General features: G+C 47.5%; 1 protein-coding gene across 2 annotated transcripts in view; it reads right to left on the reverse strand.

Moving 5' to 3' along the window:
- Window positions 1-10,832: 10,832 nt before the first annotated feature.
- ZNF341 (zinc finger protein 341) overlaps window positions 10,833-15,413 on the reverse strand; it is a 43,675-nt gene continuing 39,094 nt past the window's right edge. For both annotated transcript variants that reach the window (XM_082643543.1, XM_082643544.1), the window contains 3 exons: window positions 14,391-14,502; window positions 14,063-14,133; window positions 10,833-12,271 (listed from right to left, as the gene is read on the reverse strand). In XM_082643543.1, the coding sequence (XP_082499669.1) occupies window positions 11,742-12,271; window positions 14,063-14,133; window positions 14,391-14,502 (713 nt within the window). In that variant the 3' untranslated portion in view covers window positions 10,833-11,741. The remainder of the gene's footprint in view (window positions 12,272-14,062; window positions 14,134-14,390; window positions 14,503-15,413) is intronic.

A 15,413-nucleotide genomic window follows, 5' to 3' on the forward strand; every position in this document is an offset into this window, starting at 1 on the left:
GTGATAAAATTGGTGCAACCGGTTCTCCTGGGCCAGACAGGATACCTGCTCTGTCAACTGAGACTTCCAAGCCACTGCCTTTGTCATTTGTCCCAGATATTCTCAGCTCCCTTTTAAGACAAAGGAAAGAGTCCTTTATACCAGACATTACTGCCCAACTCTTTCTCAGCCTATGTGGCGGATTCTTACTGGGGGAAACTTACCCTTGGCCTCTGTGAGGTGGGAGGAGGGGATGTGTGGAGGGGACCTTCTTCATTCAAAATGTCTCAAGAAATATTGATCAAGCAATTCCTGGGAAGTTCTAGGCGCTGTAGATATACCAGTGAATAAAACAGAAAAAAGTCCTTGTCCTTGTGGGTTTCTAATGAGGGGAAGAGACAATAAAGAAACGTCTAATATAATGTCAAGGGTGATGAATAAAAATGAAGCAGGGTAAGGGACTAGAGAATGATGGGAGTGGGTGGGGGTTATTTTAGACAGATTGGCCAGGGAAGGCCTCTCTGAGGGAATGACTTTTGGTCAAAGGTGAATAGAACGAGGGAGCCAGCCATAAAAAATCTGGGAGAAGAGCATTCTAGACAGAGGGAATAGCAAGTGCAAAGGCCCCAAGGCAGGAACTAGTTTATATGATGGAAGAACAGCTAGGGGGCAGGTGTGGCTGGAGTGGAGTGAAATAAGAAAAGAGTGGTAGGAGGGCTTCCCTGGTGGCGCAGTGGTTAAAGAATCCGCCAGCCAAAGCAGGGGACACAGGTTCTAGCCCTGATCCAGGAAGATCCCACATGCCATGGAGCAACTGAGTCCATGCGCCACAACTACTGAGCCCGCGTGCCACAACTACTGAAGCCTGCATGCCTAGAGCCCGTGCTCCGCAACAAGAGAAGCCACCACAATGAGAAGCCCACACACCATAACGAAGAGCTGCCCCTGCTCGCCACCACTAGAGAAAGCCTGAGCGCGACAACGAAGACCTAACGCAGCCAAAAAATAAACAAAAATAAACAAAATAAATAAATTTAAAGAAAAAAGAAAAGAGTGGTAGGAGACGAGGGCTGCATGGTATAGAACCTTGAAATCTGTAGGGAAAACTTTGGATTTCACCCTGGGAGGGATTGGAAGCCACTGGAGGGTTTTAAACAAGAAAGTGGCATAATCTGATCAGGCTCTAGAGAGATCCTTTGGGCTGCTGTCAAGAGAATGGATCATGGTGGTGGAAGAGAGAAAGCAGGGAGACCAAAGAGAAGGCTGATGGCCTTCCCTGGTGGCACAGTGGTTAAGAATCCGCCTGCCAATGCCGGGGACACGGGTTCAAGCCCTGGTCCAGGAAGATCCCACATGCCACAGAGCAACTAAGCCCGTGCACCACAACTACTGAGTCTGCGCGCCTAGAGCCCGTGTTCTGCAATGAGAGAAGCCACCGCAATGAGAAGCCCATGCACTGCAATGAAGAGTAGCCTCCACTCACCACAACTAGAGAAAGCCCACGCTCAGCAACAAAGACCCAGTGCAGCCAAAAATAAATAAAATACAATAAATTAATTTAAAAAAAAAGAGAAGGCTGATGATATGGTCATCCATGCAGGAGAGCCTGGTGGCCTGGACAGGGTAGTGTGGCCAAGGAGATGAGCTGTGGCTGGAGCCTCAGAGAAGTGGTTCCAAAAATAACCATCTCATCAGAGCTGGTGAGAGCTTTAGAAATCCTAAGAGTAGGCAGGAGTTCTGGAGTCTGTCAGTCCTGGACTGGAGGCCCAGCTCCACACATTCCAGCTGTGAGTCCTTGGGCAAGTTGTTATACCTCTCTGAGCCTTGGTTTCCCCACCTGTAAAATGGACATGATAAGAGAACTTGCTTCCAAGGGGTGTCTTGAGGACTCAGTAACATATAAATAAGGCACAGAGCACAGGGCGTGGCACTTAGTATACAATCAGTAAAGCCATGACTCAACTCCCCACATTTATTGATAGAGAAACTGAGGGCAGCTCTGGCTTAGAGGCAGACAGAGGACTGGACAAAAAGGAAGCAGAATTTACAGGGTTCCTCAAAGTCATATACCCACAGAGTCTATAAATAAGATGAATGAGTAAAGTGGGCCAGGGACATAAAAATCATGTGGCCCTGCCTGGCCATCTTGCTTTTCCACTTTTCAGACACGTGTAATATATGTGCTCATCTAAAGGGCTGGCTAGCCCAGCTCCACCTGACTACTGCCCCATGGTACCAGATACCCCATTTTTCTTATCTTTTTTTTTTGTGGCCACGCCGTGCACCTTGCGGGATCTTAGTTCCCTGACCGGGGATTGAACACACGCCCTCAACAGTGAAGGGCCGGAGTCCTAACCACTGGACAGGGAATTCCCCCCATTTTTCAATAGAAGTCAGAAACCCAGATTTGTATGTGAAGTCTTCCAACTTTAAATTACATTTTCTAATTACTTGTAGAGTATAGGAACACAGTAAATTTTTATATATTGTCTTACTATTATTTCAGCATCCTTGCTATTATTTCCTCCTTTCCAATCCTTACAGCATTTATTTTTCTTGCCTTGATCCTTTGGCTAGACCTCCAACATAATGTTGAAGTCATGATAGCAGGCACCATAGTCTTGTTCCTGACACAGAAGGAATGAATCTTACTTTTCATGATTGCAGTCCTCTAATTTCATTATTTTTAAATGTTGGCTCATTTTTCAAACATTGTGAATGCCAAAGTCTATCAACCTGTGGGCTGCCAATTTGTGATCTCTGCTTTACCAGAATTCTCTCCCTCAGTTGCAACAACAGTCTCATTGGGTAGGTACTATTATTCTCCCCATTTGACATATGAGGACCCCAAGGTTCAGAGAGGTGAAGTGATTTGCCAGAGTTACAGAGCTGGGAAGAGGCAGAGCCAGGATTCAAACCCAGCTCTGCCTGATGCTCAAATCTGTGGGACCCTGGATGCCCAGCTCAGTTCCCCTTTTTACTACACCCTGTCCTGCATCTAGGGGCTGTGGGGTCCTGGAGAAGCTCTGTCATCAACTTTGAGTGACCCTTGACCATGGGCCTTCCGCTCTCTGGGCCTCAGTCTCTCATCTGCCAACTAGGACACGTTCAGCTATGAGAACCCCAATAGTGCCCCAGCCTCCTCCCCCACAGTCCAACTGCATATCTGTTAAGTATTAGACCTGATCTTGATATGGCCCTTGTTTGGGGGCCTGGCTCTGTCACCTACTGCTGTGTGACTTGGGGCTGCTTAACCTTGCCTCATCTCAGCTGTAAAATATGATTAAAAGTAGCACCTACCTTAAAGTGCTTAGGACACACCAGGCATGATATAAGTGCCTAGTAAACTTTAGTCCTCATGATTATTGGTAAGTGCATGCATGTGTACATTGGCAAGAAGAAAAGAGAACTATAATTTAAATAGTTGTATTAGGATGGAGATGTGGTTTGTAACATTTTTTACTATCATGGTTACAATTTTTTATTTTTTTTGCAGTACGCGGGCCTCTCACTGCTGTGACCCCTCCCGTTGCGGAGCACAGGCTCCGGACGCGCAGGCTCAGCGACCATGGCCCACGGGCCCAGCCGCTCCGCAGCATGTGGGATCTTCCTGGACCAGGGCACGAACCCGCGTCCCCTGCATTGGCAGGCGGACTCTCAACCACTGAGCCACCAGGGAAGCCCACTGTTACAATTTTTTAAAAAATGTTTAATGCCACCCATGACTCTTCCATTATAGAGAATATATTCATTGTAGAGAATAAAATTCCTTAACCCAACATCCAAGGCTCTCTCTGATTAGACATCAACCCATATTTCAGTAGAGCAGAGTGGCTAAGGCCACGTGGAGGCAGGCCACCCAGCCTGAATCCCAACTCTCTGACTTATTAGGTGTGTGAATTTGGGCAAGAAACTTTACCTCTCTGTACCTACGTTTCCTCATCTGTAAAATAAGGAAAGTGACAATTCTCACCTGATGGGGCTGAGGTGATACGACATAAAAGGCTTATAGCACAGTGTTGATCACATGGAGGCCTGAAGCATATTAGTGATTATCATGATCTACCCACTCCCCCCAAATCTCTGTCAACCTAGACCATTCAAGAGCCCCAGAACATGACACACCTTGAGCACTGTCATACCTCGAGGTCTTTGCTCATGCCCTGCTCTATTTGGCATGCCTTCTTCTTCATTTTTAAAAAAAAATTTGAATTTTATTTATTTTTTTATACAGCAGGTTCTTATTAGTTATCCATTGTATACATATTAGTGTATATATGTCAATCCCAATCTCCCAATTCATCCCACCACCACCACCACCCCGCCACTTTCCCCCCTTGGTGTCCATACGTTTGTTCTCTACATCTGTGTCTCTCTTTCTGCCCTGCAAACCGGTTCATCTGTACCGTTTTTCTAGGTTCCACATATATGCGTTATATACGATATTTGTTTTTCTCTTTCTGACTTACTTCACTCTGTATGACAGCCTCTAGATCCATGTCTCTACAAATGATCCAATTTCGTTCCTTTTTATGGCTAATATTCCACTGCATATATGTACCACATCTTCTTTATCCATTCGTCTGTCGATGGGCATTTAGGTTGCTTCCATGACCTGGCTATTGTAAATAGAGCTGCAATGGACATTGGGGTGCATGTGTCTTTTTGAATTATGGTTTTCTCTGGGTATATGACCAGTAGTGGGATTGTTGGGTCATATGGTAATTCTATTTTTAGTTGTTTAAGGAACCTCCATAGTGTTCTCCATAGTGGCTGTATCAATTTACATTCCCACCAACAGTGCAAGAGGGTTCCCTTTTCTCCACACCCTCTCCAGCATTTATCGTTCGTAGATTTTTTGATGATGGCCATTTGCATTTCTGTAATGATTAGTGATGTTGAGCATCCTTTCATGCGTTTGTTGGCCATCTGTGTATCTTCTTTGGAGAAATGTCTATTTAGTTCTTCTGCCCATTTTTGGATTGGGTTGTTTGTTTTTTTGATATGGAGCTGCATGAGCTGCTTGTATATTTTGGAGATTAATCCTTTGTCCGTTGATTCCTTTGCAATATTTTCTCCCATTCTAAGGGTTGTCTTTTTGTCTTGTTTGTAGTTTCCTTTGCTTTGCAAAAGCTTTTAAGTTTCATTAGGTCCCATTTGTTTATCTTTGTTTTTATTTCCATTGCTCTAGGAGATGGATCAAAAAAGATCTTGCTGTGATTTATGTCAAAGAGTGTTCTTCCTATGTTTTCCTCTAGGAGTTTTATAGTGTCTGGTCTTACATTTAGGTCTCTAATCCATTTTGAGTTTACTTTTGTGTATGGTGTTAGGGAGTGTTCTAATTTCATTCTTTTACATGTAGCTGTCCAGTTTTCCCAGCACCACTTATTGAAGAGACTGTCTTTTCTCCATTGTATATCCTTACCTCCTTTGTCATAGATTAGTTGACCATAGGTGTGTGGGTTTATCTCTGGGCTTTCTATACTGTTCCATTGATCTATATTTCTGTTTTTGTGCCAGTACCATACTGTCTTGATTACTATAACTTTGTAGTATAGTCTGAAGTCAGGGAGTCTGATTCCTCCACCTCCATTTTTTTCCCTCAAGACTGCTTTGGCTATTTGGGGTCTTTAGGGTCTCCATACAAATTTTAAGATTTTTTGTTCTAGTTCTGTAAAAAATGCCATTGGTAATTTGACAGGAATTGCATTGAATCTGTAGATTGCTTTGGGTAGTATAATCATTTTCACAATATTGATTCTCCCAATCTAAAAACATGGTATATCTCTCCGTCTGTTTAAATCATCTTTAATTTCTTTCATCAGTGTCTTATAGTTTTCTGCATCCAGCTCTTTTGTCTCCCTAGGTAGGTTTATTCCTAGGTATTTTATTTTTTTTGTTGCCATGGTAAATGGGAGTGTTTCCTTAATTACTCTTTCAGATTTTTCATTCCTAGTGTATAGGAATGCAAGAGATTTCTGTGCATTAATTTTGTATCCTGCAACTTTACCAAATTCATTGATTAGCTCTAGTAGTTTTCTGGTGGCATCTTTAGGATTCTCTATGTATAGTATCATGTCATCTGCAAACAGTGACAGTTTTACTTCTTCTTTTCCAATTTGTATTCCTTTTCTTTTTCTTCTGATTGCTGTGGCTAGGACTTCCAAAACTATGTTGAATAATTGTGGCGAGAGTGGATATCCTTGTCTTGTTCCTGATCTTAGAGGAAATGCTTTCAGTTTTTCACCATTGAGAATGATGTTTGCTGTGGGTTTGTCATATATGGCCTTTATTATGTTGAGGTAGGTTCCGTCTATGCCCATTTTTTGGAGAGTTTCATAAATGAGTGTTGAATTTTGTCAAAAGCTTTTTCTTCATCTATTGAGATGATCATATGGTTTTTCTTCTTCAATTTGTTAATATGGTGTATCACATTGATTGATTTGCGTATATTGAAGAATCCTTGCATCCCTGGGATAAATCCCACTTGATCATGGTGTATGATCCTTTTAATGTGTTGTTGGATTCTGTTTGCTAGTATTTTGTTGAGGATTTTTGCATCTATATTCATCAGTGATATTGGTCTGTAATTTTCTTTTTGTGTAGTATCTTTGTCTGGTTTTGGTATCGGGGTGATGGTGGCCTCATAGAATGAGTTTGGGAGTGTTCCTTCTTCTGCAATTTTTTGGAAGAGTTTGAGAAGGATGTTATCTCTTCTCTAAATGTTTGATAGAATTCACCTGTGAAGCCATCTGGTCCTGGACTTTTGTTTGTTGGAAGATTTTTAACCACAGTTTCAATTTCATAACTTGTGATTGGTCTGTTCATGTTTTCTGTTTCTTCCTGGTTCAGTCTTGGAAGGTTATACCTTTCTAAGAATTTTTCCATTTCTTCCAGGTTGTCCATTTTATTGGCATAGAGTTGCTTGTAGTAGTCTCTTAGGATGCTTTGTATTTCTGTGGTGCCTGTTGTAACTTCTCTTTATCATTTCTAATTTTATTGATTTGAGTCCTCTCCCTCTTTTTCTTGATGAGTCTGGTTAATGGTTTATCAATTTTGTTTATCTTCTCAAAGAACCAGCTATTAGTTTTATTGATTTCTGTGCTGATCTTTATGATTTCTTTCCTTCTACTAACTTTGGGTTTTGTTTGTTCTTTCTTTCTCTAGTTTCTTTAGGTGTAAGGTTAGATTATTTGAGATTTTTCTTGTTTCTTGAGGTAGGCTTGTATTGCTATAAACTTCCCTCTTAGAACTGCTTTTGCTGCATCCCATAGGTTTTGGATTGTCATGTTTTCGTTGTCATTTGCCTCTAGGTATCTTTTAATTTCCTCTTTGATTTCTTCAGTGATCTCTTGGTTATTTAGTAACATATTGTTTAGCCTCCATGTGTTTGTGTTTTTTACGTTTTTCTCCCTGTAATTGATTTCTAATCTCATAGCGTTGTGGTCAGAAAAGATGCTTGATATGATTTCAATTTTTCTTAAATTTACTGAGGCTTGATTTGTGACCCAAGGTGTGATCTATCCTGGAGAACATTCCGTGCGCACTTGAGAAGAAAGTGTAATCTGCTGTTTTTCAATGGAATGTCCTATAAATATCAATTAAATCTATCTGGTCTACTGTGTCATTTAAAGCTTGTGTTTCCTTATTAATTTTCTGTTTGGATGATCTGTCCATTGGTGTAAGTGAGGTGTTAAAGTCCCCCACTATTACTGTGTTACTGTCAATTTCCTCTTTTATAGCTGTTAGCAGTTGCCTTATGTACTGAGGTACTCCTATGTTGGGTGCATATATATTTATAATTGTTATATCTTCTTCTTGGATTGATCCCTTGATCATTATGTAGTGTCCTTCCTTGTCTCTTGTAACATTCTTTATTTTAAAGTCTATTTTATCTGATATGAGTATTGCTACTCCAGCTGTCTTTGATTTCCATTTGCATGAAATATCTTTTTCCATCCTCTCACTTTCAGTCTGTATGTGTCCCTAGGTCTGAAGTGGGTCTCTTGTAGACAGCATATATATGGCTCTTGTTTTTGTATCTATCCAGCAAGCCTGTATCTTTTGGTTGGAGCATTTAATCCATTCACATTTAAGGTAATTATCAATACGTATGTTCGGATTACCATTTTCTTAATTGTTATGGGTTCGTTTTTGTAGGTCCTTTTCTTCTCTTGTGTTTCCCACTTAGAGAAGTTCCTTTAGCATTTGTTGTAGAGCTGGTTTGGTGGTGCTGAATTCTCTTAGCTTTTGCTTGTCTGTAAAGCTTTTGATTTCTCCATCAAATCTGAATGAGATCCTTTCTGGGTAGAGTAATCTTGTTTGTAGGTTCTTCCCTTTCATCACTTTAAATATATCATGCCACACCCTTCTGACTTTTAGAGTTTCTGCTGAGAAATCAGCTGTTAACCTTATGGGAGTTCCCTTGTATGTTATTTGTCGTTTTTCCCTTGTTGCTTTCAATAATTTTTCTTTGTCTTTAATCTTTGTCGATTTGATTACTATGCGTCTCGGTGTGTTTCTCCTTGGGTTTATCCTGCCTGGGACTCTGTGTGCTTCCTGGACTTGGGTGGCTATTTCCTTTCCCATGTTAGGTAAGTGTTTGACTCTAATCTCTTCAAATATTTTCTCTGGTCTTCTCTCTCTCTTCTCCTTCTGGGACCCCTATAATGCGAACGTTGTTGCGTTTAATGTTGTCCCAGAGGTCTCTTAGGCTGTCTTCATTTCTTCTCTTTCTTTTTTCTTTATTCTGTTCCGTGGCAGTGAATTACACCATTCTGTCTTCCAGGTCACTTATCCGTTTTTCTGCCTCAGTTATTCTGCTATTGATTCCTTCTATTGCATTTTTCCTTTCAGTTATTGTATTGTTCATCTCTGTTTGTTTGTTCTTTAATTCTTCTAGGTGTTTGTTCTTTCATTCTTCCAGGTCTTTGTTAAACATTTCTTTCATCTTCTTGATCTTTGCCTCCATTTTTTTTCCGAGGGCCTGGATCATCTTTACTATCATTATTCTGAATTCTTTTTCTGGAAGGTTTCCTATCTCCACTTCATTTCGTTGTTTTTCTGGGGTTTTATCTTGTTCCTTCATCTGGTACATAGCCCTCTGCCTTTTCATCTTGTCTATCTTTCTGTGATTGTGTGGTTTTTGTTCCACAGGCTGCAGGATTGTAGTTCTTGCTTCTGCTGTCTGCCCTCTGGTGGATGAGGCTATCTAAGAGGCTTGTGCAAGTTTCCTGACGGGAGGGAATGGTGGTGGGTAGAGCTGGGTGTTGCTCTGGTGGGCAGAGCTCAGTAAAACTTTAATCCACTTTGTCTGCTGATGGGTGGGGCTGGGTTCCCTCCCTGTTGGTTGTTTGGCCTGAGGCGACCCAACACTGGAGCCTAGCCAGTTCTTTGGTGGGGCTAATGGCGGACTCTGGGAGGGCTCACACCAAGGAGTACTTCTGCTGCCAGTGTCCTTGTCATCATGGTGAGACACAGCCACCCCCCACCTCTGCAGGAGACCCTCCAACACTAGCAGGTAGGTCTAGTTCAGTCTCCTGTGGGGTCACTGCTCCTTCCCTCCTGGGTCCTGATGTGCACACTACTTTGTGTGTGCCCTCCAAGAGTGGAGTTTCTGTTTCCCCCAGTCCTGTCAAAGTCCTGCAATCAAGTCCCACTAGTCTTCAAAGTCTGATTCTCTAGGAATTCCTAGTCCCGTTGCCGGACCCCCAGGTTGGGAAGCCTGACATGGGGCTCAGAACCTTCAATCCAGTGGGTGGACTTCTGTGGTATAAGTGTTTTGCAGTTTGTGAGTCATCCATCCAGCAGTTATGGGATTTGATTTTATTGTGATTGTGTCCCTCCTACCGTCTCATTGTGCCTTCTCCTTTGTCTTTAGATGTGGGGTATCTTTTTTGGTGAGTTCCAGTGTCTTCCTGTCTATGACTGTTCAGCAGTTAGTTGAGATTCAGGTGCTCTCACAAGAGAGAGTGATCGCACATCCTTCTACTCCGCCATCTTGAAACAATCCCCCGGGCGTGCCTTCTTCTATCCATCAAACACTCTGTGTCAAGTCCTAGATCAAGTGTTACCTCCCCCTCTGAGGCTTCCTGTCCCCATCAGTCCCTCCCCTGGCCCTTCTGAGGGCTGGGTGCGCTTACCGCCCTTGCCCCCTCAGCTGTGCACTGCTGCCTCGCTTGTCCCTCCCACTGCATCACACCCTTCCTGAGGATGCGGGGAACTCGACCTTGCTCTGAGCTCCAGCCACAGGCCCGCACACAGATGTCTGAGGGATGTCAGCCTTCAGGGAAACTCAGTGATCAAATTGAGTCCGACAGTCCTCCTGCATCCTGCCCTGTTGCATCTCAGCCTCAGAGTTCTCTCCTGTAACTGAGGCAATGTGGCCCAGCAGGGTGGTGGCGAAGACAAATAAGAAAGCACTGGTGGGGCTTCCCTGGTGGCGCTGTGGTTGAGAGTCCGACTGCTGATGCAGGGGACACGGGTTCGTGCCCTGGTCCGGGAGGATCCCACGTGCCGCGGAGTGGCTGGGCCCGTGAGCCATGGCCGCTGAGCCTGCGCGTCCGGAGCCTGTGCTCCGCAACGGGAGAGGCCACAACAGTGAGAGGCCCGCATACCGCAAAAAAAAAAAAAAAAAAAAAAAATCACTGGTGAAGGCCCATTTTCTCCCTCCCTGTCTCCCAGGCAGCCTAGTTTGCTTCCCCCCTGGACTAGCTGGAGATGCGGAAGGGAATGCTGGATGTGGGGGCACCTATGGCCATCCAGAGGCCTGCTCGAAATGGTCTTCTGACTCTGGTTAGAGTTCCTGATTCCAAAGGGTTTTAGGGCAAGGCCCAGGACCCTGCATTTTCAAAAGTAAGTTATAAACCCCTTCCTCCAGGGGTTTCCAAGGGACATATTCTGAAATGACTGTTCTGGATGCACCAAACCTCTCTATGGCAATCGGGGCAGCGTAGCTGTGTGAGGAGCCACGTGACCCCTCAGCCCGCACAAGCTTTGGAGGGGGGAATGCTGCCACCTAGGGGCTAAGAAAGAAACTGCCAAAGCTAGGGCCTGAGCCATGTTGATAAAAACATTTATTGAGCACTTTCTGAGTGCCGGGCACTACGCCAAACTCTATGCCAAACTCTTTGTACATTTCATCATACTGGATCCCAATGACAGCCCTATGAGGTAGTACTGTCGTAAGCCCCATTGTAAAGATGAGGAATGTGGGGCTCAGAGAGGTGAAGTGACTTACCCAAGGTCACACAGCAAGTAAGTGTCAGCGCTTGGATCTGAAGCCAGATTTGGCTGACAGCTGAACTCTAACCACAACACTCGAGTGCCTCCTACATGCCTACATCACAGAGTCGTCTGGGGATGCTGGGAGAACTGCATGTGAAAAGGTTTAACAGGTAAGGGCTCCAACCATATCAGGTCCCTGAAGAGCAGCTTAACTAGAGGCTGCCCCTAGGCAGCCTGGAGGAGGGGTGGGTGGGACTCCCCTGTCTTCTCTCTCAGGCAGCCTGACCACCAGCCTGGACCAGCCAGACCCTGGGCCATTCAGGTTCAGCTGCCTCAGATCCCAGAATGCTGCAGGGCTTCCCAGCAGGACAGGTGACACAGCGAGGTGACCTTGGGCCAGGGTTTACAGAGCATGTTCCAAAAGGATTTTGACCAATGGCTCACTTCCACTGGGAAGGATGTCTAGTCTGCTCCTAGAGGCCCTGGACCCAAAGGTGAGCATCAGGCAGGATGCGGGAGCAAACACCATGGGTCCATCACTCCGAGGCCTGGATGTAGACAGGCACAGCAAGCATGGCACACGGGCCCTCGGCCCCTGTCTGCAGCTCTGCCAGGGCCAGGTTGGAGCCCAGGCCCTCAGCGTGCCCGGGCACCACCAGCTCAGGTTCGCCCCCCACTGTCCCCCCCACTACGATGGACAGCACGGCATCCGGCTCCGAGAAGGGCGGCTTGCCTGGGGCGGCCTCGGACACTGGCCCAGGCCCTGTGTCCTTCAGCTCCTCCAGCCCCAGCGTGTCAGGCAGGGAGGTCACCACCTTGCGGCCACCAGTGCTGCCGCTGCGGGGGGCTGCCCTTCTCCGGGGGGGCCGCCGGGCTTGCAGGTCCTTGTCCTTTTGGGGGCCGAGGCGGCAGCGGTGGTCCTTGAGGTACTTGTGGCGGGAAAAGCCCTTGGCGCAGCCGGCACAGCGGAACTTGTAGTTGCCTGTGTGGGCGCGCTGGTGCTCGGCAAGGTGGGCACGGCGGCTGAAGGACTTGCTGCACAGGGCGCACTTGTGGAGCTTCATGCCTGGGGAGCAGGGGGAAGGCAGTGAGAGGCACCCAGACCCTTCACCCTGCAATGCTGCCCTGGCACTTGGAACGAAGCCCAGTTCCTCAGCTTGCCCTATGAGCATGGGTGTGACCTGGGCCCTGCTCCCTCCACTCTCATCTCCCACCTTCTCCCAGCCACTTACCCTGTGCCAGCCTCCTGCCTCTGGGCCTTTGCTTGTGCTGTTTCCCCTCTGCCTGGAACAGCAAGCTCAGCCCCTAAACCTTGACTAACTTTGCCAGGTCACCATCATCTCTCTCCTCTCTGGTCTGCCTGCCTCACCCTGGCCGCCTCAGACCATTCCCCACAGGGCAGCTAGAGAGGTCTTGGTAAAACCTCTCCATGACACTCCCTGCTCCAAACCCTCCAGTGATTCCCCAAACTTCCCACAGAGCCGCCTGCAGCTGGCCACCCCCTTCACCTCTCAGACCCATCCCCTTCCTCTCCCCTCTCTCGTTCTCTGAGCTCCAGGCCTCCCGCCCGCCTTTCCTCGTCTCAAACACCCGCCGGTCTCTTCCCTGCCTGAAGGCTTCACACTTGCTGCTCCCTCACCCTGGAAGCCATTTCCGGCTCTTCTCCTCCCTCAGACTCAGCTTTCGTGTCACCTCCTCCGGGAAGCCCTCCCTGATACCCACTTCCATTCTTTCTCTGCCCTCTCACTCTGCTTATTTCCATCTTTGCCCTCAGCATATTTTACTGTAACATACTTATTTGTTTGCTGTTCATTTTCGATCTCTGCCACTAAATGCTAAGCTTCCCCAGGAGGGCAGGGTGGGCTTCTGCCTGATTCCCCCATGGCACCCCCAGTGCCTGACACATGGTATTCTCGCAGTAGTCACTCACTGGATGAATCACTGGTGCCTCCATATCCACCATGAAGTCAACTCCGTCCCACACACAGCCTGTGCCATGGCCCCCTCAGCCTCCCTGGGATGACAGCTCAGAGAGGGGGCAGTGAGTTGCCCGAGGCCACCCAGCAGGACAGTGGTAGTGCCAAGAATCAAGCCCAGGTCCTCTGTCTCCAAGTCCTCAATCTACTCTCTTAGTTTTCACACTTTTTTTAGCCACTAGATCCTGTTTATAAACCAGTGGTTGTTAATCAGGGGTGACTTTACTCCCCAAGGATCTTTTGGCTTGTCCCCGGAGACATTTTTGGTTGTCATAACCATGGGGTAGAGGCCAGGGATGCTGCTGAACATCGTACAGTGCACAGGGCAGCCGCCCACGACAAAGAATTATCCAGCCCAAAATATCAATAGTGTCGATATTGAGAAACCTTGTTCTAGAGACCAAGTGGTATGTGGAAAGCCAGCCAAGCTGCTCTGGGGAAGCAGCAGCCCCAGGAGAAGCTCTGTGGAGCCGTCGGGAAACTGAGGAGTGGTGTGGAGACCCCTACTCCACACCCCAGCTTCCTTGCTTTGCCGAGGGGGCCAAGGAAGCTCCCTGGCCTTATCTTGGACCCACTCAGAACTGGATCTCCCTCCACACCTGACCTCACCTCTGTCACACTGGGTGCCTCTCTGATATACAGTCATCTCCTCCTGAGTCAGCTTCCTCCTCAGCCTGGGGGACTGTGGTTGACTCACCTCCGTACACCCTGAGGACCCAAACACAGGCCAGGCTCATGGCTCACAGGAGCAAAAGTCTATTGGCTGGAAGGTACCAGGCAGGGAAAATAAGCCTCACAGGATGTGTTTGCTCTTTCTGGGGTTCCTGCCCAAGGGGCTTGAGCTGAACCAGACCCTCCTGGCACGTCCAGGAGCCACTTACCGGAGTGGGAAAGGATATGAGCCTTCAGCTTGTCTGGTCGGTTGAACTCCTTACTGCAGCCCGTGTGTGTCCTAGGATCCAAAACACTGGTCAGGGGAGCTCACTAAGCACAGGACTCTCCTGCTAGCCCCCCTGCTGGCAGCCCTGGGCAGGACGGACTCGCTCATCTACCCTAAAGGCTGGGCAGGGAAGCAGCATGGGGAGTGAAGCAGCCAGGCAGGACCCAGGACAGGACAAAAGGAGAGAGGGCCTACAGCCCTCGGCCCTGACCCCCTTGTATCCCACAGCTGGGTAAACCTGCCCCCTCCCACCCACTGTCTCTACTCACGAGAAGGGGCATTTGTATTTCTTGAATGGCTCATGGATCAACATGTGTCTCTTCAGTTTGTCCTTGCGGTTGAACGCGGACTCACACACTGAGCATTTGTAGGGCTTCTCACCTGCAGGAGGAAACACAGATGGGGGACCAAGGGTGTCGTGAGAGGGAGTCTGAATATGGGGCGCAGGGGTCTCCATTAGAGGACAGCAACTCCTCTAGGGAGGTGGCCTGGGGGAATATTGCCTCTCCCTTTCCTCGGGACTTTGCTTTGCCAAGGAGAAGAGGAGGCTGTTTCAGTTAGGATGGGCGGGAAGGGCCTCTCTGACGAGGCAACACCTGAGGCGGTGAGGGGGTGAGCCATGCAGGAATGTGGGAGTGAGGGTCCCAGGCAGGAGGAGAGGTGGGGCACTGCATGTGTCTGGGGAACAATGGGGAGGCCCGTGCGGCCGGGTTGGAGCAGCGGAGGGAGAATGAGGCAGAAGAGGAGGTGGGCAAGGCAGCCAGGCCCAAAAGGGAGGGTTTGGGAGGCCAAGGTTTTTACTCTGAGCCAGATGAGAAGCCACCAGAGGGGCTGAGCAGAGGAGGGACAGGATCTGACTCGAGAGTCTCACAGGCTCCCTCTGGCTGTGTGTACAGAACAGACTGAGGGCGTGAGGGTGGAGGCAGGAAGGAGGCTGGTACAAGAAATGGGAAGTGGCCAAGTACGGGTGATGTGCAGAAAGCAGAATCGGCAGCCCTTGCCAACTGACTGGCTGTGGGGCATGAGAGAATCTAAGGCGTGGGCTGGGTGGATGGCCGTGACATTTACTGAAATGGGGTCCACCACAGGGGAGGGGGGAATTACACCTTATCTGGTTGAATCCTTGCAACAAACCATAAGGCAAGTCCTAGAAGAGAAAACTTAGGTTCCTGGTCTACAAGTAGTGTTTGGGGGAAGTAAGATTCCAGCCCAGCAGTGTGACCCAGGGTCCACCTGAGTTGCCCCAGATGGTCTGCTGCAGAACCCATGTGTGGGGCTGGGGCTGAGGGGTG

Source organism: Mesoplodon mirus (genome assembly GCF_964341445.2).
Source record: "Mesoplodon mirus genome assembly, chromosome: 15".
Taxonomy (NCBI): domain Eukaryota; kingdom Metazoa; phylum Chordata; class Mammalia; order Artiodactyla; family Ziphiidae; genus Mesoplodon; species Mesoplodon mirus.